General features: G+C 41.2%; 1 protein-coding gene across 2 annotated transcripts in view; it reads left to right on the forward strand.

Moving 5' to 3' along the window:
- sdk1b (sidekick cell adhesion molecule 1b) overlaps positions 1 to 24718 on the forward strand; it is a 285070-nt gene that overhangs the window by 141518 nt on the left and 118834 nt on the right. The window contains exon 6 of one of the 2 annotated variants that reach the window (XM_088302023.1): positions 19912 to 19938. The exons of the other annotated variant lie outside the window; for it this stretch is intronic. Coding sequence (XP_088158149.1) covers positions 19912 to 19938 — 27 coding nt within the window. The remainder of the gene's footprint in view (positions 1 to 19911; positions 19939 to 24718) is intronic. 2 annotated transcript variants of the gene reach the window in all.

The following is a 24718-nucleotide window of genomic DNA, read 5'->3' on the forward strand; positions in this document are numbered from 1 at the left end:
ATGGTTGCCACTCACTGCTCCTTCGGGATGGATTAAATGCAAATTTTGTTGCAACTTCTACTACAAGCTGTGGTAGCGTTCTTGCAAAATTCAGTTGTTTGTCACGACGAGTACGGGGTGCACTGACCTAAAGTCAGCTGGGGTGGGTTCACACATAACCCAACTAAGAAAAGCACAATAGAACATGTCTATTACGCGATAGAACCACTTCCAATTGCCTAAAGGCTTTTCTTTTCCTGTAAATGCTAAGAGATGAGGCTCTGTAGTCCAATTAATTAAAGTCCACACACATCGTCTCATCTCTCTTTGATGCACAAGCACGCCAACACACCTTCGCCTGTCAATCAAATGCGCGTGGAGTAGCCTTCATGTTGGCGCGCTTTTTTTTTTTCACCCTCACTCCAGCACAGTGGAGGTCTTTGTAGATTTCCGCTGCAGACCATTAGAGCAAAATATCTCCAAAGGGAGAGCCGCACACGGGCACATGAAAGACACAAACAAAGCGAAGACGCCAGTCCCGAGGCGCTTGCTCGCTACGAGTGTCCAAGACGAGACGAGCGTTTAGGAGAGTAAAGAAACGAGGAGAAGAGGGAAAAACCAGGAAGTATGGACGACCATAGAAAAAGAGGTCAGAATGTGTTTCTGGAATAAGGTTGAGGTGAGGGAAGTAGAACCCAGAATGTGGTTCAAATGGCGGAGATAAGGGGAAGACGAACTCGTGGCAGAGCCCGGCAATACATGCTGATACAATTATGGCAGTACTTCAAATGCTATCTCAGCTCGAGCCTCAATAATTGATCAGCCGCCTCCATCTTTCTATAGCGATGGCGCTAATGTCACGCTTGTTAACGATTGCTGAAGTGCAAGAAAAATGCTCAAATTACCCCCCCTTCATACATGCGTCCTATCCAATGGCGAGCAGGTTCAGCTCATCTGCCCGCCCAAATCCAATCTTCAACGCAATCTGCTCAAAAGCTACAGCTGCCCAACAAGTATGTATGAATCCCACGATGTAAGACACGCCCCACTGACATATGATTGGCTGATACGATGCTGTCCTGCCTGGATGCCGCAGCTTGAAAGAAACATAAATGTAGGGAAAAGCCTATTCCAACAGCTGAAATTGATTTGAGGTCAATCCGAGGCACTTTGAATGGTTGCAGTTTTGTGCTGACTTCCATTTCACTTTGGTTATAATGTGTTTTATTCATTCTGAACACAGCCTCGTGAGAATGTGCACACTTGTCCAACCATATTATCATCAGCTGTTTATTTTGATTTCCCATTTTGTGCGGATAAACAGTTCGGATAATAGATGGATGGATAGATAGATGAATATCCATGGAAGCACTCTGGTGGTCCGTTATCTAATTTCTCTAATGTTGGCAACAATGCAAGACAATTTGGAGAAAGTGAGGCTCTCTATTGATGTACCAACATTCAAGATGTCTGAGTTTTGCAGCTTTTTTTCACACTTTCGCTAAATTATATCCTTCCTGTATTGCAAATACAGGCAATGTGCTTTCCGAATCACCGTAGACTTTAGTTTACAGCAGGGGTGTCAAACTCATTTTTGTGGACGGGCCACATCGTAGTTATGGTTTCCCTCAGAGGGCCGTTTAACACAACAAATTGATGGAAAGTTTTGAAATCAGAAGCCAGTAAGTAATTATTTGTTCAACAATTTTTCAATTTAATTTCAATGGGGAGGATTGGAAACAAATAAATGACAATATCTCATATCTCAATGTTGTTAAAAGTGAAGAAAATGTGCTAGAAACAGGACGTTGATGGACATGATTTGCCCTTTGCGGGCCACATAAAATGAGGTCGCGAGCCAGATCTGGCCCCGGGCCTTCATTTTGACACCTGTGTTCTATAGGCACCAATTAATTGTGTTTTCTCTAATTTGATTCATTGTATACTGTTTGAGCAAAGACTGGCAGGGGCAAAAATTTTTGGACAATGTCTTAAGACCCCACCACATTGGATTTCAAATCGTGTTCCCCCACTATATCACGGTTCATTATTTTGCAGGATACTAACTAAATGGTGCAAACCACCGAATCAAAATGTGAAGTTAAAAATAAACTAAAGAACACAAAGCACAACAGTGTAAAGTTGCAGTCGTTTCCAAAGCTTGAATCTGTCCTACTTTTGTCTGCTTCATTATGTCACATTTCTATGAAAAAAAAAAAAAAAAACGGTCATTAAAACAAGAAAGTTGTGCTGTGTACTGTTGCATGCGAGTGTCTGGATGTCAAATCACTTCTTTTCCAAGTCTGTCTGCTGCGCTATTTGGATTTGGATTATTATCAACATAGAACTGATATGCTTGTTAGGCATTTTTCGCCCCCCCCCCCTTCCTTTTTTTTATTTTTTTTATTTGGCTCTCGAGCAACGCTACTGAATGACAAAGCCATCCCAGATACGATGAAGGAATCGACTAAAATAGAGCTGATTGACTGCAAGTTTCCAAAAAGTGAATGGTACAAAAACCTTACATACTTGCGTAATAATCATCACAGTAGGTGTTAGGGAGAGTGTGCCACTTTGATTACGGAGGGAAGTCCGTCAGGGTTTGATTACGCCTGCATTCAGACAACCAAATGCCCCCACAGAGCCCACCCCTATGAATTTTTATTCTTCCTTTATATTCTCCTTCTATGCCCAGAAGTGATTTGAGAGAGAACTTTTCTTGTTCGGTCATGCTCGGATGCTGTCTGACCTCTTCACGCACCCATCATAATGAACAAGTCTTGAAAAAGGAGGCATCGAGCAGCTTAATGCCAGTTTGCTGTCAAACTAAACATAAAACTAGGAGAATTAGAAATTTTAACAATCTATGAAAGCATGTGATCCATCACAATAGTTGCTACTCCAGGTTTCTTTGAATATTCACGGAAGCTGCTGCTGTAACACTTCAAATTTCCCCATTGTGGGACTAATAAAGGACATCTTTATCTTTATCTTTAAGTATTTAAAAGCACTTGATAATTGTTTAACATTGTATGCCTGCGTACGTGTGTGTCTCTGCGTGTGCGCTGACACTATTTTGTTGTTATGTTTGTGTGCCGATGTGCCATTTGTTTCTGTCCCTAATCCCCCCCCGACCAGATGTTATCGTTCCACATCACTGAATCTTAAATGAGAGCCTGCCGCTGCTCTTTCTGTGTCTATGTGCACATCTGTGTGTGCGTGTGTGTGTGTGTGTGCTCCCGGTCCCATCCCAGTTGTTCTGCGGCGCATCTAATTGGAGGTATTTTACTGTCCCTGAACAGCGTATGATTGTTGTGGCATGTGCTGTGTGCTTAACTCAAAGTGTGCATGTCATACATGCATTACAGTGTTATTACAACAATATGACCAGTTCATTCACAAATACATTAAAACACTGCAGTTGTGACTTTCGGCTGGTCCCAAAAATTTGAAGATTTAAAATTGTCATGATTTGTATGCATTACTATGCTGTTTATCTCACAGACCCAAAAATATTGTAGTTTTATTTTAGGTGGCTGGAGTAGATTAATGACATTTCAATGTATTTGAATGGGGACAAAATTACTGGTTTGTCAATGAACAAATTAAACTTGTGAATGAAGGATCAAATAAACTGTCAGGCTTGATCGTGGGATTGTGGACCCAAATGCAGGTAAGCGAGGCAGGTGTAGATCAGGAGTAATTTCATGTAAAGAAATCAAAAAGGCAAAAAAGATACTTGGAAAATAACAAATACTGAAGTAAAAAAACAACAAAAATCAAAGTATCAAAATAAACACTAGGAACTTGGACTTGGACTTGGATTGTAGATAAACAAAAGCAACTTCACATGGACAAAGGACTTACGACATTGAACCAACAAGGATTGAAAGAAAGCAAGTCGACGAGACAACAAGGAACACCCGGACAAGACACAAAGGGTTGGAGGGAGCTGATTGGCTAACACAAGGGATCGGGATGACAATCCCAGGTGGACCCAATAATCTAATGAGTCAGACATAGACAAAAAAAAAATAAAAAATACACCACGAAAACATAAAACTAAATATTAAACCAAAACTAAACTAAGCCTTGCCCGATCATGTACAGTCCATTAAGTGCCTGTCAATAAATTTCAAAACATTTCAGTAGTTCAATTCAAAATTCATTTATATATATATTAAACAGAGGTAAATATTTTGAGAAAGCCAATTCCTTTTCTGATTTCTTTATCAAAATTCATTATGTATGAGAGGGGGCATTTTGGGTTTCCGTTGGTTGTAAGCCATTCACATCCAAATATCATGGTCATCATCATCATGAAATATGTAAATTCAGTGCGAGTTTCAGTTTTTGAATTGAACCACAAATGTGTTTTCCCCAATTTTGTAATTAATTGAGACGCACCTGAATTTTGTTAATAAGTTTTGTTGCCTCGAGTCTCTGCAACCTATAGCAAATCAACATGATCGTCCGTCTATAGCCCAGCCACGGACCTATTAACCAATCAGAAAGAAGCCTTAAGAATGACCTTAGCGGAAAAGTTACATAATAAATCGGTAGTTGTCAGAAAAATGAAATAAAAGTGCATTTCTAGTGACCTAAAACACAACTTGGAAAACTTGTACTGTACATCTGTTCCCCAGTCAACATGACAAGATAGTGATCGTTGCGAAATAATTCCCACTGCTGATTGGACAGCCGGGTGGTTTCCTCCAATTTTTCGTGGCGAGATCAAACAAGCCCCAACATTTAAAGCTTTAGCAGCCTACCCACCCCTACCCGATAAGAGCACATGTGAGCACTGAACAGTGACATTCAATTCCGCTCAAATGACTTTTAATTAATTGCTCGCAAAACCTATTGTAACCGTGTAACGACTCCACATGTTTATTTTTCATCATGATGAAGGTTTTAGCGCTTCCATTTTGGACTCTCCTGGTTTTGTACTTGTGTTGCAGTACACATTATTAATTTTTATTTTCAAGACTGGGGCTTGAACTTTTTGACACAATTGAATTAATTAAACCTGCGTTCTTCAATTCGGTTCCTCGAGGGGGCTGTTTTCCTGGACTTGCTGCAACACACCTGATTGATCAGGATCATTATCCAGTTTCTGCGGACCTTTTCCATTATCTGATCAGTTGAATCAGGTGTGTCACAGTCCACTCAAAATGCCATACTGTACCGTTAGCTTCGAAATTGGCCGCAATTCGTCACAACGCTTCATCAATAGACCGACTGGTGATTTTCTTGTCGTGGATAAACAGACTTTTAGGTGACCAGAGCAGGCTAAAAAGTGCGCCAATATGCAGAAGCGATGTTCCCATTAAAGGTAATAGTTCAGCATCGCCATGAGTGAGCAACTCGAAGCTAGCGTGTCATATTTACTTTTTACTTTTCCTTTTTTTTTTTTTTACTCACATGCTAGTCGTGTCCACGTCTCACACACATGCTATTTTTGGTACAGTGCCCACTTGTTTCTTTGTAAAAATCCTTATTTGTACTCTACTGGACATTTTTAGGCTCCAAAAAAAATGTGTAAAAAATGAGTACTGTATCGAGTGATTTTTAATCCACGTAAAAAAATGACTCCACTGTCACTCAGCTCTCACTGACGACCCCTTGCCACAATCAGTCCATTAACCCGATGAACATTTTTAAGGGACTTATCACTCTACTGGTGGATGTTCACACCTCAGCGTTTCACAAGTCGACTACATTTTCATGATGTTGAGTGCTTCTGAAGGACAGAACGGCAAAGGCGCTTGATAATCATTCTGACCCTTTTGCTAATCTTCTACTCGGATTTGTCGAACAGGAGATGGTGGACAAAAACCTGAGTTTTTGTCACGGCACCGAAGAGGCAATTTAGCGGTATCTCTGTGTGAACAAGGCCGCCATTTACTTTCAAAGCTTTTATTAAAGATGCCCTTCTTCATTGTGACTGAGCCACGCTTGGTTTATACTTATTAACGCACAGCTCTGCTTGGCTAATGACTCTGTACATCTATTAATTTCTGCCACAAGAGTCTGCGTCTGAAATGATTATATTGACTAGTGCAGCTGCAGAGGCATCAGACCAGCCCCCCCCCCCCCCCATCCCGAGCGCTCTCATTTTGCCGTCTTTGTCTCTTGCCGTGCTTCTATAATTAAAACCCAGGCGCGCAGACAATGAGATGGAGTGACGGACAGCAGAGTGAGTCATGCACTATGTCGGTCTAACAAGCAATATGCTCACAGTGTGACTGCTCTGTGTGTACTTCCACGTTTTTGTTTTTCCATCACAGGACTGATATCCATGCGTATTGAGAGTCACGTCGGCGCACACCCACTCGCGCGGGCCAACACTCAAGAATGATTTGAAGCAAAATGGCTGTAATTAGAGAGTGGGAGAGCGAGCAACTAAACCAACCTGAACAGCCAGATGCTCGCTGTAACAAGTGTTTTGTACAAGCTGTGAGGTTCACAGGCCAGAGAGCGAAAAAACAGCTGCGGAAGTCTGACTCAACTTTCGGTTCGCCGCAGTCTCATCAAGGGCGGCGTGCTGCACTCTCAACAGGAGAGGAGCAATCCTGCGTTATTTGTATGCTTCAACGTGGCTCGTGGCAATATGCAAACGAAGCAGATGGATCAATGTCCTCTGTTGAATCAGCCGAGAGAACGTTAGGAATTGCCGAGGGGGGTTGCTTGGCGGGATAATGCGCCGTTATTGTGAGGGATGCCAGCCGACAAAAAAATCTGATGTGCCATCGACGCTGACTAATTTACGAGCACACATGCCGGCTTTTGCGTGCGGATATTATCTTGCAGCGCTTGAAGGAGATGGAATGCGCAAGCATACATGAAAGCCACTCAGGGATGCTGGATGAGGTGTCAAGTGCGCCGATAAGTCGTTCGTTGTTTTAATGATGCCGGTTGGTGCCGCTGTCCTCGCCACCACCCCTGCCACCTGAAACGATGTGGTTATACCGCAAATGGGGGCATGCAAATACAGGTTGGGGATGGCAGCTGGAGAGCGCGCATACACATAGACAGATGTTTTACACTCATTACTTTGTTACTTCGAAAGAGAATTGTAGAGCATGTGTAAACGACATCGTTGCGGAAGTGGGGGAACAAAGTCATGCCGGCTATATTTTCTCTTTGTAGGCCATGCTGAATCGCCGATTTTTAATTTAATGTGTCTAATTGTATTTCTTGGAAATCCTGTTCAAGAAATGTACGGATTATGGGCTGCAGTGTGTCGTTTTGAGCAAGATTTCAAAGAAGCCCTGCGTAATGCTTTTATTTAAATTATAATAAATAGTGGTCTAAGTACTTTCAACAAGAAACGTATCGAGTTATACGTTCTCAAACTGAGGTTAATCGATTTTAGCCAAATCCAATTGATTCCTTCCACTTTAAAATTAAAGCCCTTGAATCGAATTGCAAAATTTTGAGTAACAAATCAAATTGGAGTGATGCACACCAGTCCTATTTACCAAATTGCCGCTCATTGTGAAATTAGTTCAATTGAGTTTAGTGTCAGCATGTAGCGTTCGTAATCTCAAATGATATCTTGAAAAACTTGTAAAAAAAAATAAACAACTGCTGGTCGGTTCTCTGATGCCTTTGACCAGCATCATCAAACACAGAGGAACTCAGCTCTTGTGTGCACTCATCTTCCCGTAATATTTTGGATTCTTTAGCTCGTTACGAAAAGTAAGATTGGAGCCTTTGTTTAATGAGCGAACGAACTGGTGCAGCAAACAAGAATGCCGCATCTCCTATCAAATCCTGATGGACTGCTGGCGTTTTGGCCAAAACTGTGAGTCCAAAAAGGGAACACTCAAGTCTTATTCGAGCAAATCGTCATAATCCACGTACTCTATTTTTATTTATAGGTTTATTGATCCTGTTCTTAAGCCCCATGAGCCGATTTGCACAGACTCATCCCCTGCAATGCGCAAAAGATTTTTGACAAAGTTGCTCCAGCTAGTGCTGTCGTTTCAAACGCCACATTTGACCCAAATGTCCATGTTCCTTGTTCTGCAGTGTTTCCTTGTAATTTTTGGAGGATGTGGTTTTCCAAATTAAGCCATCTGGCTCCCCGTATGACTCGGTTCCACCTCACTTCTTTAAGGAGGTTCTCCTGAGGATTGGTGAATCCGTTTTAGCCATAATCGACGGTAGTCTGTCTTCTGGTGTTGTCCCCCAACATTTTAAACATGCCATGATGAAACCCCTTGCTTAGAAAACTGTCCTTGATCTAGATGCTGTCAAATTTTAGACCCATTTCCAGAATGCCTTTTATTTCTAACATTGAGGAAAAAAGTGGTGCACATGCAGTTAGTTTTTTCTTGGATCAAAATGAAGGTTTTTCAGTCAGGTTTCAAGATTTATTGCACAGGTTCAGCCGTGTGTATAAAGAGTGATTTGGATCCTATTTTGCTGCCAGGATTTTTTGTGTCAGCCCGTGTTGTCCCACTCTGTCCCTTGGTCATATGGTGTTCCACAGGGTTCTATCTTGGGGCCCTTGCTGTTTTCACTGTATTTACTGCTCCAAGGTTCCGTCCTATGAAAAATCTGGGATTTTCTTCCACTGTTATGCGGATGACAGTCAAACCTATAAAAAGACAGTTTCTCCTTAAGACAACGTTGGTCCTGTCTGGAGGAAATCAAAGGCTGGGTGTCACTGAATTTCTTAAATTTCAGCGAAAAGAAAGCAGCTGCTGCTCACCTTCTAACGGGAGCTTGGAAGAGGGAGCACGCAACCAAATCTTGGCTTCTCTTCACTGGCTCCCAGTGCACATTAGAGTTCATTTCAATATATTTCTCATTGTTTTCAAAGCCTAAACGTCAACCTTCCACCCCTACGCACCAACCCGCTGCCTCAGGTCGGCAGACCAGACGCTACTGAAGGTGCAGAGGACTAGCCGGAGCCTCAGGGGGGATCAAGTCTTTTCTGTTGGCAGTCCTATTCTCTGAAATTAACTTCCACTAAAAAAGTTAGGCAATCCACCTCTCTGTCCATTTTTGAACACACATTTCTATTCTTTGGCTTTCGACCCAGACACTCAAACACGGACTTGCCTCATGACAAGCTACGCACCACCCCATCAGGCCCCGCCTTTTTTTAAAGTCAAATGTCTAAAACACACATAAAACACACGGCACTATGTATTGTATTTTGTGGTACAAATATGATCATGTTAGGAAAAACAACTAAAAATAAGACGTTTAAAGCTGTGGAAGGGGAAAAACAAATGTATTTATGACATTTCACAGAAATAAAAATGATTTCAAATTCTTCAACCCAAAATGGAAAAAAAATAAAAAATCCAGGGTGGGTCAACATTTCCATGTTGATTCAAACAGACAAAAAAATAGTAACCACATTCATTCTTCATGTTCCTGAACTTAGTGGAGGTCATTGTAAGACTCATCTAAAATAAGCAGCCAGACAAGATTACAATGTCCATACGCTCTTTTGTGTCATCGTGTTCTGCTTATAAAACCAGCGCTTTCATAAACACTTTCAGAGTATCTAGAATATAAATGAAATATTATTATGCATGCAAATTCCCCATCCCATCTCGGTGTGCCGCTGCTTCCTCTGGTGTGCACTGCGTAACAGGTTAGATGAGAGTTTCGGCCCGGTCGGCAGACGCTCATTTGTCGCAACAGAAAAAGGCAGGCAGGCGCACCAGTGAATGATGAGGCTGCATGTCAAAGCAAGTGTGACGCTGTATAGGAAGAAAAGAAACTTAAAGGAAGGGTGGAACTGGAGATAATGAGGTGCTGAGGAAGGGGAAATAGTCCATGCAGACTTCAGGCAATAGAGGAAAAAAGAAGGCTAAGAAGGCTATGCGGGCATTGATTGCTTAGCTCAGTATATGTGTGCGTTTGTGTGTGTGTGTGTGTGAGTGAGTGTGTGGAATAATAATTACAATAATAATAATAATAATAATAACCAATCAAGGGCATGTTGGCCAAATATCCATCCGAGCAATTTGATCCAAAGCTTTCAGTTGTACACAAGCACATATTAGCATCAAAGTGTTGAAAAGCATCTGGCTGGGCTTCTTGCATAACGCCTTTATTTGTCATATGCACGCTAATGTACTAACATGGTTGACAGCCTTTTAGTCATTCGACCAGAACCATCATCAACCAGCTCCCTTTGTGTATTTTGTGGTGTGGTGAAACCCCACGGTTCACAAAGTCATCTATTCATGTTTTGGTTTTGTTTTTTTCTTAAGGGCTGAAAAATTCGATAGGCCTTGTTTTGTTCGCTGTCTTTCATGCCACAAGACGACACTTTAGCCCTGGCTAATAATGAGGAAAGAATTACAGGTACATTTTGAGTGAAAGTCTGAAGGGGGCGGCCAGGTGTGGCCTGGGTTGTTAATGGCAATTTATATTTGCAGTAAAATGATAATAGAATCTGAATTTTATCCCCTCTAGTGCAAATATAAATAATAAAAAAAAATAAAATAAAATAAGAACAAACAAATACAGAGCTGAAAAAGTGTACTGCGTGCCGCATTATGTTGCAGTTCTACAAGGCAAAGGTCGTTGCGTGCGTGAGTTCAGCATGGAGATGGCTCTCGGGAACTTATTTGGGATCATAGTTACATTATACAATTATAATATCCAGTTTAAACTATTCATATAGGCAATCCGCATTTTTCACTGCGGAAAAACAACACAAAAATCATCGGAAATAAAAAAAACATATTTGAAGACAGAGGAAAAGGAACAGAGTTGGAGGGGGAGATGGAGCTTTAGTTCAAGAAAAAGTGGCGAGCTGGTGCAAAAAGTGCATCTGCTTTGAGACCAAAACTGAGAAGAAGAAAGAGAGGAATGTGAAATGAATATTGAAAGCAGGAATAGATCAACGGGGCCTTTAATCCAAATATAGTCTCTATTGCTTACCTCTCTGTCACTCTCCGTGTGTGTTTGTGTAAAAAATACGCCCTACCTCATACAGCAGCAGTGTGCGTGCGTGTTGCATGCGGCCGTGGTGTGATCCACAGACAGATGATGGCCATTACCAGGCTGCCCCAGCCAGGCGGAACAGCTGCAGCCAGATCACACTGATCTATTGCCGCTCTAATGAATCTGTTATGGCCAGACCCAAACAATCAATCTCCGAGCCACTTAATCAATTAGGCCATTAATCAGACGCGGACCCCAACTGTTCCTGCCGGGGGGGACTGGAGCGGGATGAGTGATCACATTACATATAAACACCGACAAAAAGACACACAAACGCATGCGCTTAACTTGTGAGGCAGCGAGTGTGCAAAGTACTTGGAAGGGACTTAAGATCAGGCGGAACAAATTGAAACGCTTTGTTGGCGACTTCGTTAGCACGTCGGCCCCACCGCTGAGAGGTCACGGGTTGCAATCTAGATAACATTTCTTTCATATGAATTCTTGGTTCATCGGCCTTTATTTTAGCATAAGTCTAATTTATAAAACCCAAAACTTTATGTATAATTATTTATAGTGCAGTACAGTATAGCATGCTGAACTTATTGCTTTTGTTTAAAAAAAAAAAATACATGGGTAAAAAATTGACCATTAAATCACAATTGCAGTATTTTGGATGAAAAATAAAAATGATCTTAATTCAAAGATCTGGTAAAATGAGTCATGTTTTAGAGTGTAAAAAAAAAAAGTATCTGGTGAATTTATAGCCAAGATTATTCACACACTGACAAAATAAATGCTTGTAATTATGCTTTGCCAAAATTTCTCTTGCTTTGTGAAACACTCCCAGTGTTATGCTTTGGTAATTATCAGCAACTGACAACGCGTGCGCACATACACACACGCACACGCACACACACTTTTTGCTATTAACAAACTAACATGCTTCCTTTTTTTTTGTTTATTTTGAGAACTATTAGCAGGCGTGTTGAATAGAGGACGATTATGCACTTGTATAGTTGAACTAATCTGGCAAAGGAGATGAGCCGGGAAAATAAACAGTATAAGCAATCAGAGTTTTATTCAAAAGCACACATTGTCGGATTTCTTATTAGAAGTGTGGAAAATAGTTTGTATGCGCAAATATTACAACTACCAAGGCAATGTCAATTATATTAATGAGTTTAAAATCTTGGTGTTCTTTGAAATACACATTTATATCCAAGTTTCTTTACTTTAAAATTGTTATTTATTTATTTTTTTTTTACTTTTATTTTATTACCTACTTGCGTACTTGCTGCTATTTCTGTCTCTCTGTTATATAATGTCATCAGCATTCATTTTTCATTTCCCATAATCATATTTATTCATTTCTAATATATTAATAATACATAAACATCGGCATAGTTTATCATTTCTTCCTCATTTGTGCCTAAGCACCAGGTAGTGCATGAGCCCTCTTGAAATTAGTATACCAGGAATCGACTAGACTAAACTCACAAATTTTTTCAACTGTTTGTCATGAATAAAAATATAAATATAACTCACTTAGTAGAACTAAATACCTAACACCGGTTTCACTGATTGACTTGATATTGAGAAGACGTGCCTATCAGGACCAGTTATTTATTTATTTATTTATTTTTATTTTTTTTGCATCTCCCATGTAATGAGGGCAAAGCATGGTGTCAAACTTTGGTGACCATTCCAAGGATTCACATTGAATGATTCTGTGCAAGGGCCCATTTGTCGCTGCTTGAGGCTTTTTTTTTTACCTTTGTTTCCATTTTTGTTTTGCTGCGGAGGTAATAATGCCACATTTCTCGAAGCCATCATTGTTAGCGGAAATAATTAAAATGTGTCGCCTGCTGCTTCCAGAAGTGTATTCACATTTGTATTTTAGTCTCAGCATGCCACGCAGCACCCAAGGACCCAAAGCAGTGCCAAGGCCATGTCGGCTCTACTGATCCGGCGCATGCCACCCAGCCGTGTCTGAACGGACAGTGCCAAAAAAGTGGAGGGCGCGCGCAAAGCGTCATCAACACTAAGCCGGAATATCCCTCCTTCCTTCATGGGACACTTGAAATTCAATATCCTCTCACATGCCAACACATTGACTTGTGCCGAGGGTCTGCTGTGCTCACTTACTCGCATCTACCGGATAAGAATGAGACGATAAAGAGCGGCCAGGACATAAAGACAAAGGAGGCGAGACAATGAAGGAGTGTGATGTATGCGGAGGATTACCTTGCCACTTCCTGGAGGGGAAAATAAGGAGAAAAGCACCTGATTAGATGAGGACTGATGGTTTCTGTTGCCGCCTGTTCTCCATCTGGTGTTTGGCCGCTAGGTAGAGCCTCCAGAGAAGCGCTGTGCTTTCACATTTGGCTCGCCAGAAGTTGCTAAATGAAGGAAAAAGCGGAATACATTATTGGGGACATATATAGCATTCTCAGGACTGAAAAGGATTCAATATTCTTCAGTAATGTCTTTTGTTTTTTTAAGAATTGTAAATGATCAAATTTCCATGTCTGTATTTGAAGGCCAGTACCGGAATAATGCAGCGTGAAGGCTAACCAAATTGCAACCTTCATTGCCTGCTGCACCACAAAGTTATTCAAATATGGCAGCATAAATGTAATAAACAGTTGGTGTAGAAGATATGTTCAACTTAGTTTGACTTTAAAAGCTGAATATTTCTGGCGAAAATGTATGATGGCGCTCGTGCTAACAATGCGACTGAAGAGTAAAGCTGGCGACATGCCAGGAACAATAATAATAATAATAATGCCTTTATTAGTCCCACAATGGGGAAATTCGAGATTCAAACCCAGGCCTCCTGGGGAGACTGGGTCCTGAACGCGGCGCCTTAGACCACTCGGCCATCCTGGCAGCAAAAAGCCCAATCCTACCATTGCTGTTCTAGTTATGGTGCCTGAGTCATTCACTTGAATCAATTTCCATTGCACACATCCTTTGACGGCTGAAAATCAAGCCTTCACTGCAGAAACCGTTTCAGCTCGTCCGATAAGAACACTTTCAACGATTGAAACAGCCTTGAATGATCTCAGTCAAAACACATTATCGGACGTGGACTTTTCTTGGTGAAATCTCGGACAGAAAAGCAATGATGTAACGGCCCCTTAACTGTGAGATTTGCAATTTCTTGATTTGACTCAAGTAGGGAATTTTGGGTACAAGCGGCCAAAATGAGTTTTATCCGCAGGGTGTCCGGCTTTCCCTTAGAGATAGAGTGAGAAACTTGGCCATCCGGGTGGGACTCAGAGTCGAGCCGCTCCTTCTCCGCGTTGAGAGGAGCCAGTAGAGTTAGCTCGGGCACCCGATGTCTCCTGGACGCCTCCCTGGCTTGTCCCACAAGCAGGAGGCCTCCGAGGACGACGCAGGACACGCCGGAGAGACTATGTCTCCCGGCTGGCCTGGGAACGCCTGAGGATCCCTCCGGAAAAGCTAGAAGACGTGGCTGGGAGAGGGAAGTCTGGGCTTCTCTGCTGAAGCTGCTGCCGCCACGACCCGACCCCGGATAAGCGGCGGATAATAGATGGATGGATATTTGTGGAATGAAATCTTGTCATCCTGTTGCCTGTCCTGACCCTTCAACGGAACATTGTCATAGCACACTTGGTTACACAATTTTTTATTTGTTTCAGAGAATTGACATTTTCCCATTTTTATTGAATTTTTTTCCATCATTCATTTTTTGGAAGGCTTTTTTAATTATTGCTATTACAATAAATACAATTATCAACTAATATATATATTTTTTTGATGCAAAGAACTCAGATGAACTAAGAACAAACAAAGAAAGCTTATAATGGATGGCGGCTGGACAGAGGTCCGCTATGGGCGGCACCGTCAGCGAGCACGTTGGACTGACAATTTGAGCAGTATTACCTTGCTTGCCTCCCTGCTGTTACGTAGACGCTGAAACCGGAAAAAAATACGCTCGAAAAGGGGGGGTGCAAATTTGTTGTAAATCTCATTAAAAGAAAAAAATGAATCACTACATAGTCTTTTAGGGGGTAGTATTTTAAGAATAATGTCATTTTTACATGCATACCCTTTATATAAATTCCATTGTTCTGCTGGATCAAGCGTCCCTTTAAAGTTCCATTGATTTCAAAAGGCTTGATCAGCTTTAAATTCACACCTGCAATTTAGAAATGATTAGTTTGACCGGGATGACTTTGAATCGATGAAGTTTCAAGACCACTTTAGACCAGCTTAAAAAAATGAGCAAAATGAGTCATGAGCAACATTGAAATACAATCGAGTAATCGGTGCTTCTCTAAATTCTGAGACAGATGTTTTAGTCCTTAAGTCTCTTTGATATGCCACAACTAGGTTTATCCCGACTAGGTTCAATGCTGCCGATTCTGATACGATCATCTATGAGTTACATCGGCCGATATCAATTTTGACGCTAATCACATAGATGAGCTACACATATTAAAATTTTAGGTGTGCACACAATTCTATCGAAATGTTCATGCCATTATTATACAAAAGCAGGACATTAATTCAAATTCACAGCGGGAAAAAAAAATTAGAAACATATATTTTTAAATTTTTTTTTTTTTTAATTAAAGATGTAAGAAATCTCTCATTTTCTTCCTGCCGATTTCAAATCCCCCCTCATTTCTTCTCTTGCACATGTATGATAGGAAAAACTGACAAAAGATGCGAAAAAAAATGAAAATATCCCAAAAACCTCATCTGCTAGATAACGGTACTTTTTTTTGCAATCTGGATCCAAAATACATTTATGGATGCATTAAAGCCACCTCTAGTTCAAGTTTCCTGTGAACCAGTGTTGTGATTTAGTTCGTGGTTTGTTCTGTATCGTGGAATGTTACGAAAAGTGGGAGGCAACGATAAACTCTGCACGAGCTGGTCTCTAATTGGCTGCTGGCTGCAAAGTGCAAGCTTCAGGGGATGGCTTTCTGTGAAAAGCATTACTCAGATGACGTATGCTTGTCATTTTCCACAGAAATCGCCTTAGCCACACTGCACTTAAATATACAGAAAACACAACCGCACGGAAATAACGATTCAATTAAATTGTATTGAAAAAGAAAATTGTAGCATTCAATGGAGTCATCAACAGTTGGAAACACGTCTTCGCAACGTGCACACAGCTGAAATGGAAGAGCAACACGTCGATATGTGCAATGTGAATCATTAGTTTCGACTTTCCTTCGCAGGCTATCAGCAGCTTTTGAGAGCGAACGTTTGTTGCTCCGTTTTTTTGTAATCTGACACGTGTGTTTATTGTTTCACACTTCTTGATGTCATAAGCGCTAATTACCCCAAACAAGCGCCTGGCATTAGATCGCGCGTGAGAAAAACAAGTTTGGATGATAAAGGAGTATACAAGTGATTGATGCAACCTGCACAGATGAAAAGAAGACTGAAGTGAAGGTCAAAGTCTTTGGCGTTGTGGATTCTTCACAAGGGTGGTTGACGGCCGCCTATACAGGATGCTGCGTGTTCGGGAGACTTGGGTTTTGTGCGTTTGTGTGTTTGCCGTGCGCAAGGCATGATTGACATGGAAAATTGAAAAGGTCAAGCGTTAGTCGTGTCTGTGGGGCAGACGGACAGGTAGCCATAACCTTGCTGAAGTCAATGTTTACGGGGGCAGACGCAGGGACGGAAAACTGCGACTTTGTGTGTGTGTGTGTGTGGGTGTATGTTTTTAAAAGTACATTTTCAATATGCAAAATCACTCTCCGCTTTTATACATACGTTGTGCATAAATATCTCCTCTCTTCACGTGGCCGATGTTTCAAAGCGAGACCTATCTGTTAATACGAGTCCTGCAGGAATGACTGAGGGGTCCGAGGTCAAAAACGGCTGCCAGCCTATTATTTTACCAGTGTGTTGTTGCGTCCCCGTGTGCGTGCGTGCGTGTGTGTGTGTGTGGACCTCTATGAATTTGTCGGCGCTGGAGACCAAAGCGTTACTGTATGGTGCTTGATATGAATTTCAAATGTGACTAGAGAAGAGGAGGAGGAGAAGAAGTGTTGGGGGGTTCGGTGAGATTGACAGGGTAAATTGGAGTGCGAGGGTTTTTTGGAGGTTGGCGACACCAGGGAGCAAGAAAACTCCCAAATGTCTCACTATAAAAATGTGTGACTAAGCGAGGCTACCACCAAGGTCAAAGGACGTCTGCTTTTGTGTGTGTGTGTGTGTGTGTGTGTGTGTCTGTGTGTTTCCAGAGGGGTTGTAAAGTCACCTCAGCTAATAGGTGACTCACTGCAGGCACTCAGGTCAACACAATAAGACATGACAAACATAACAACCTTGACACACACACACACACACATTAAAAAAAGGCAGGTACCATGCAAAACTTCCAAAAACACACACGCACACACACATCATGAGGACATGCTCGTGACGTCCTTGTTTGTCGCTCCTTCGGGCCGCTTAATACACGACGCTGAATTCATGAATACAAAGCATACCCGAGGGCAGAAATATCTCCAGATGGAATCAAAGAGCATTTAAACGCTAACGCACTTGTACGACATCTAACGATGCATTTTGTTGATTGCAACATGAAATACGGAATTTCAATTGGACAAGGGTCGTGTAATCAAATGTCTTTTTTTTTTTTTTTTTTTTTGCGGGAGGGGCTGAAATGTCGCCCTGATGTCCTCATTGTTTCTCTGAACTACTTGCAGAAAACTTCATCACTTGAATATGCAAACAGAAAGAATTGAATGCCTCCAAACAAACGCATGTGTGTTTTTGTGTGTGCCTGCAGTGGCGGGTTCACTTGGCGACCCCCTTTTTGACGCCGAGCGCATCGTTATTGTTTACATCCGCAAACGGTTGTCATCTACCACCTGTGAACACGGTGATCAGCGCCATTAACATAATATCCGGGTCACTTTATATCGACACCACACCGTCTAATGAGATGCAATACACAAGCTCAATTAAAATTCCGCCTTGACAAAAATAATGATGTTCACTTTTGATTGACGTTGTACGACTGCACGGCAACTCACTAAGAGCTTTTTCTTTTATTTGTCGGTCTCCGGAGGGGGGGGGCACTGAAATATTGGGAAATATGTTGTCGTTTGCTGCGATGTACAATTGTGTTGCATCGTAGGCCTCTACCTTACCTTTATTCAACACTTCTGAAACCTCCATGTAAAGGGTGTGCTGGAGCCTATCCCAGCTATCTTCGGGCAGTAGGCGGGGTACACCCTGAGCTTGATGCCAGCCAATCGCAGGGCACACAGAGACGAACACCCATCCGCGCTCACACCCAGTGGCAATTTCAAGTGTCCAATCGACCTGCCATGCATATTTTTGGAATGTGGGAAGAAACCGGAGTACCCGGAGAAAACCCACGCAGGCACAGGGAGAACATGCAAACTCCACACAGGGAGGCCGGAGCCAGAATCGACCCCACGACCTCTGCACAGTGAGGCCATCGTGCTAACCAGTCGCTCAACGTGCTGCCCACCTACAAGAGGAACAAAATCTAAGTAAAAAGCAACATTTGCTTATCTTAATTCACCACATAATGATTTTTTTGTGCTGTTTCTTAACTTTTGTGTACTTTTTCAGCGTCTACTTCTGTTATGCGCTGATTTGCTAGATTACAACCAATCACTGATCAATTGTCTTTTTTGTAAATTGTAAAATGACAATCTCTTCATTTTTCTGTTAATAACACTTCTATTACGAGTTTGTAGGGCAAGCTTGGTATATGCGTGCATTTTATTATAATATGCATTCGATGCGCTACCGTAGCTTCTTTGTAATGTGTTCTCTGGTGGTGCTTGAAATGTAGCTTCTTTTCTTTTTTTCTTTTTTTTGTAATCCAACGTGAGTGTCTGTATTTCTTTTACTCCGACCTGTATTAATAGTACACATTTAAAAAAAAAAAAAAAATAGCACCACCGTAGTGGTATAAGTCCAAATATTTGTCAAATCTTGCAATATTTTAGGAAAAATGATAAATACTATTCACTCGTGCTAGCCAAAAAGTTAAGATCAGAATTAAAGTTTGATTTTGATCCATCTAAAAGATATGCCCTTTTCTTTTTTATTGTCTCGTGCACTCAAATTAAAAATGTCAAAAACTTCACCCACTCTCATTCTCAGTGGATAATTCCGCCCCTGATTCTCAAGTTTTCTTCTTTTCAAGACCATTTTCTGTTCCCTTTGCACAAAACCATGCTTGGATAAGTTGGATGGGGAAAAAGAATCTTGACCTCCAGGTCATCAAAGAGCAAAAATTCTCACAGGCACACTCCCAACATCTCAGAAGCTCTCAGAAGAGTGAACGCTTTAGAATTCTGTTGAAATTAAATTTGACTGCAAATTTTAATCAGAGATTGCTTTATGTGTGCCTAAACATGATTTTGATGCTGATTTAAAAATGAAATAAAATGAAAATTAGGAGACATTTTTGTTTTGGATTTTGACCTACAAAATCTTGTGCAGTACAAATTTGTAGTTATTTCAGGAAAAAAATTCTACTTTTTGATTTTTATTTATTTATTTATTTTTATTAGGTTTTTTTTTGTTTTTATTGTTTAAACATCAACTTTCTAGCTTTGTCAGTAAGTTACTTGTTTAGACCAAGCAGAATGGAAATAAATGCGAAATGATCTAATCTGATATAAAAAAAATTTTTATCTGTGAATAAACACCTGCAGCATAATAGATGTATTAGTCTGCAGTTATTCTTACCTCAGCTAGGTCTAAACAAGAAGCATTTTTGCAGATTTATTTCAGCATTTTCTTAAAACCAGAAGTTTGTCGTTTGAAATTGGGCTGGGTATCGATTCAAATTTTCAAAATCAATTTGATTCCATACACAAGCACTCCATTCGCTTCAATTTTCGATTCACAATTCACTTTGATGGATTTCTGATTCAATCAAGGATTTCCGGCTGCTGCATGTTCAAACAAACGCTCCAACTTTCTGTTCTTTTCTCCCTCTTTCTTTTCACCGCCTCTCGCTGACAGTTGGCAAGAAGAGCCGAGGGTCAACAGGTAAAGCTCACATTTACATTTACATCCCATATTCACGTGTCGTCTCTCTTTGTTGCTCCGGATCACAATATTTGTGCGAGTCGCTGTTGCAGAACTGAGGGCTTTTCTCGGCTTAATGCTCGTGGTCACACCGGCAGCGGCGGTGGGTGGTCCCATTACTGCAGCCTCACAGGCATCATGAATAACTAACTATGGAAAAACACACTCCGTTTCGATGTGGTTTGAACACTAAGTTAATGTAATGGCCTCCGGTGTATGGACTGTGAAGTCTCGCACGGCGACTGACTCGGACAGGACCTGTTGTTTCGTGTTATTCCTTTCGGTTTAGCTCACATTATGATGAGGGTGTAAATTATGTACAGCGCCGTTAATTGGGGTCAAGTGTCTGACCTCTTTGCTCACCACAAAGAAAAAGCAAGGTTAGCCAGGAAGCTGGAAGGGAGTGATTGAAACAAACGTGCACACACACACACTCACAGATGGATCCATTTTTTTAAGTAGACTGCTTAAAAAAAAAAAATCTAGATCCAAACCATTTTATTTTCTTGACGTGATAAAATTGAGTGAATTCAACACACCATTTTTTGTTCAGTGTCGTCGTTATTGTTGCGTTGTCTTCGAGGACTGCCCCCCCCCCGCGACAATGAAACCTGATCGGAGACGCTTTAACAGAAGATGACCTACAGCTTTAGCCGGCCCCTCTTCAGATGTCTCTTTCCTGTCGTTTATGTGACAAGAAGTTAGTTTTGTTGTGCTTTCAAGCTGACCGACTCGCGTAGCTCCTTTGGAACAATTTCTTCTGACAGCATCACCAGGCTGTGTTACCTGAGCTTGACCCCCAAAAACATTAAGATGCCAGTTTGGGCCCACCGGTGTCAAACTCAAGGCCCAGGGGCCAGATCTGGCCTGCGACATCATTTTATGTGGCCCGTGAATAGCAAATCATGTGCGTCAACTTTCTGTTTCGAGCACATTTTCTTCACTTTTAACAACATTGAGATAAGATAAATTGCCATGTATTTGTTACCAATCCTCCCCTTTTAAAATAAATTTAAAAAATTGTTGAACAAACAAGCACCTCATTACGAATGAAAATGTGTTGGACAGCAGAAACTCCAAAGCAATCTGGTGGTTGTCCTCCGAGTTGCAATTTCTAAGTTCAGGGTGTTCTATCGATAAAAGACAAGTTGCCGATAAAGGTCCTTATTTTGTTTCTGATTTCAAAGTAGATTTCATGAATCGATTTTTATCCATCAATTTTATTGGTTTACTTACATCTTGTCGATATTATATACGTTTAAGTGCAGTTCCCATTTACATATCATTGATTCATGAAACATGAATAATTTAATAATTATTTTTGTAATCTGATTTATGACTTGACTGAATTATGTTTATGCCAAAGTTGTTTGGTGTGAAGTTCACAACTCTAATTGAAGTTGAAGTTGATAAATAAACTTTCACAGTAGAATAGAAATAGAAATAGAAATCCCTTTATTGTCATTGTACTCAAGTGTGCAACGAGATTAGAGAAAAGTAATAAGGAGCACTGTGAGGGGGAGCTGTTAGCCGCTGCGTCCATGCGCGCCGCCATCTTGGAAATATTAGTAGTTAGTAGTTTCTGGTTGATTTTATTTACATTTTTTCTCACTTACCCGTGAGCCAGGCCACTCCCTCTCTTTGGCCGGGGGTCGACTGTATAATGAATCTGATGCTTTTATAGTAATAAAGATTAGTTTATTGCTTGTGCTTGTTAATACCCAAATAGGAAAAGGACCTTGAATAGAAATAATCTCATATTCAATCGCAATTGCAATATTGAGGAAAATAAAATGTAATTTTCACAATCGTTCACCCTTTTTCAAAGTCACTGGCAATCTCCCGTTGTGCATGTTAAAGCCAATCGATTTACTCAATGAAATTCACTGGGGCACATTATTGTACTGTATATTCTGCCTCATCCTCTTAGAGTAGTGTAAGTGTAAATATTTGAGCACCTCATTTTTTATGTAAGACTCATGCCTCCAGCGTCTGTCAAAAATAATCACAAAAAAACAATGATGTTTACCGTGCTGTTATCCACACTCGTGCACACTCTTTAATCTGGTGTGCCGATGACGTTACCTCAATATGTCATTGTGGCTCGCGTCACGCAGCATTAGAAAAGTTATGTCGTACTAAAAATAAAGGGGGGTTCTCAGTTTCCCCTTTTTTTTCTGTTCTTTCCCCTTCAGTCCATCCGAAGGAAGATGGAAGATTCTGGCAACTCCGAAACGAGGGAATTAATGTTTAAAACAGGGCATCGCTTCGCGTGGCTCGATGGGGGTCATTTCCTGCCTGCTGGTGCTGCTGGTGGTGATGTAGTGGCATTGGGAGGCGAGCGCAGTCAAACCGTGACACTTAACTGTCAGCGTGCAACATTAATGAGCGCCGTGACATGCACAAACACTCGCCTGGTTATCGCACTCGCATGCTGCGTTCTCCAGCCTGTGAGGCAAATGATCACCTTCTCCTCGTTATATACATATATATATATATATATATATATATATATATATATATATATATATATGTATATATATATATATATATAATGAATAAATAAATCAAATACATTTTCTCTCCCTTCGGTTTTTCCGCTTTTGACTTAAATAAAAAAATAAATCCTTCCACTTATTGGCTGTGTAAATCCACACTTGATGTCCAGTGCTGGGCAAATGTATGGGACCAGTAATTCCCAATGATGATGTCGTCTCAATTTACCATATTTATCGGACTATAAGGCCTACTTAAAACCCTTTACTTTTCTCAGAAATAGACAGTGCGCCTCGTAATGCGGTGCACCCTATGTTTGGATGAAAGTCGGCTTTTCAGTTTATCGTCTTTCATTCAAATTCTTTCCCATTATGTTGCCGTTGTCATCGCTAGCAGGCATCTGATTTCCCGTGCAACCTGAAACTAAGATTACTCTCTGCTCCTGTGTCTACGAATCATGAGAAATTCAGTCGTACTAGCCAAATACTCCCGTCAGATGAGCACTTCCGGCTGCACGCTTCCAATGTTACAATATCATTGCAGTCTGTGGGACCGAGAGGTCAACGTAAAGTTAAATTCCTTCCTATTTATTTTTATGTCACATCTAATCACTTGCTGGTGTCTGTTTTCATTATACAGGAATTAGAAGTGCTTCCTGCTTTTGTTTCTAAGGATCATGGGAAATGTAATCCTACCAGCCTAATGCTGTGATTACCGGTTAGTTAGTGAGGTAGATATAAGATGAGCTTTTCTGGTGGCATATTTTTAATTCCATGATGTGGGACCGTGCCTGCACAAGGTGAACGACACAGTCAACTTCCATTAGTTGCGAAAACCAAGAAAAGATGTTGGATAATGGTGACTGTGTTGACTTGAGTGCAGCTGTTGAACTGGTAACCAAAGATAGCATTTATCATTAGCTAATGTAATAACACAACCACTGATCACCAGATTCACCCTTGCCTAATGGGCTGTAAAAGACGGTACTAGCGTGAAATGTGGGCCTGTTTAGTGGAACACAAAGCTGGTATTCCGTTGTGTGAATGGCAACGGGTTGACACACAGGTTGTAACCCGTAGCATGAAATTGTTCTGCTTGTCTCTATACGTCACTGACATAGATAGTTGAACAATATAGACTGGAACGGATTAATGGCATTTACATTCATTTCCATGGAGAAGGATGATTTGAGACAAATCCCTCTGCTCTCTAGGTCCTTGCAGAGTTTTGTTAAAAAAGGCTTAACATGTACACACACACACACACACACACACACTCGCGTGCGCTGACTCCCTGACTCGACATGGTGTGTTGAGTGACAGATTTAATGGGAGAACACGCGGTAATCCCAGAGAATCCATTCAAAGCAGGATTACACTCTAATCTGGATGGAATCACCTTTCATCGCTCACTCTCTCTCTCTCTCTCTCTCTCTCTCTCTCTCTCTCTCTCTCTCTCTCTCTCTCACTCTCTCTCACTCACTCAATCTCCCTCGCTCTCCCTCTTTTCTCTTTATCCATCTCTATCTCTTCTCTGCCCTAAAGCTGCACCAATCCTTTTACTAGCCCTGTTATTCTTATCTTTGCCGTCCTTGATTTAATTTGGGATTTTTGCGGCTCTGACCAAATGTCGAGCACACACGCTCACAAACGCACACACTCAGGCAGATGGATGCAAACTTCACACACGCCTAGCTTTCAATCGGCAGTGATTGCACTGATGACAGCATTGTAACATTGCAACATTGCGCCACCACTTTGGTGCCAAATTGAACATACTGTCGCTCACACACCAGGGCACATTGTGTTCTTTCTCACTAGCCTCTGAAGAGTTGTGGAGCAGACTTGATTTCTTTCGAGACTGGGGAGAGGTTTTCCGGAGCAAATGCAAGGAATGCAGTATGCAAGTTCCTTTGACCAACATGAGAGCTGCTGTCACATTTATACTAAACATTGATCCACCTGCTGGCCATTAAAAACATAAACACATTTAAAGACGCATTAAAGTCAGGAACATACATTCTGGAATGCCAATTCCTACTTAAATTCTTTGTTTCAAATAATTGTGATACTTTCTTCTGTAATTGAGTGGTGCCTTGACTGAAGTTTGATTTGTTCCATGAGCACGCTTATATCTGAAATCATCATTCATTTGAATTCCATTCATCTGCTCCAGCCCCACATTGTGCTCCTTTTGCTGTGTGCACCGTAGCCACAAGGGGGCAGAATAATACAAATATAGAGAC

This window comes from Idiotropiscis lumnitzeri, chromosome 8, assembly GCF_059441095.1.
Source record: "Idiotropiscis lumnitzeri isolate Australia: NSW breed Sydney's pygmy pipehorse chromosome 8, RoL_Ilum_1.0, whole genome shotgun sequence".
Classification (NCBI taxonomy): domain Eukaryota; kingdom Metazoa; phylum Chordata; class Actinopteri; order Syngnathiformes; family Syngnathidae; genus Idiotropiscis; species Idiotropiscis lumnitzeri.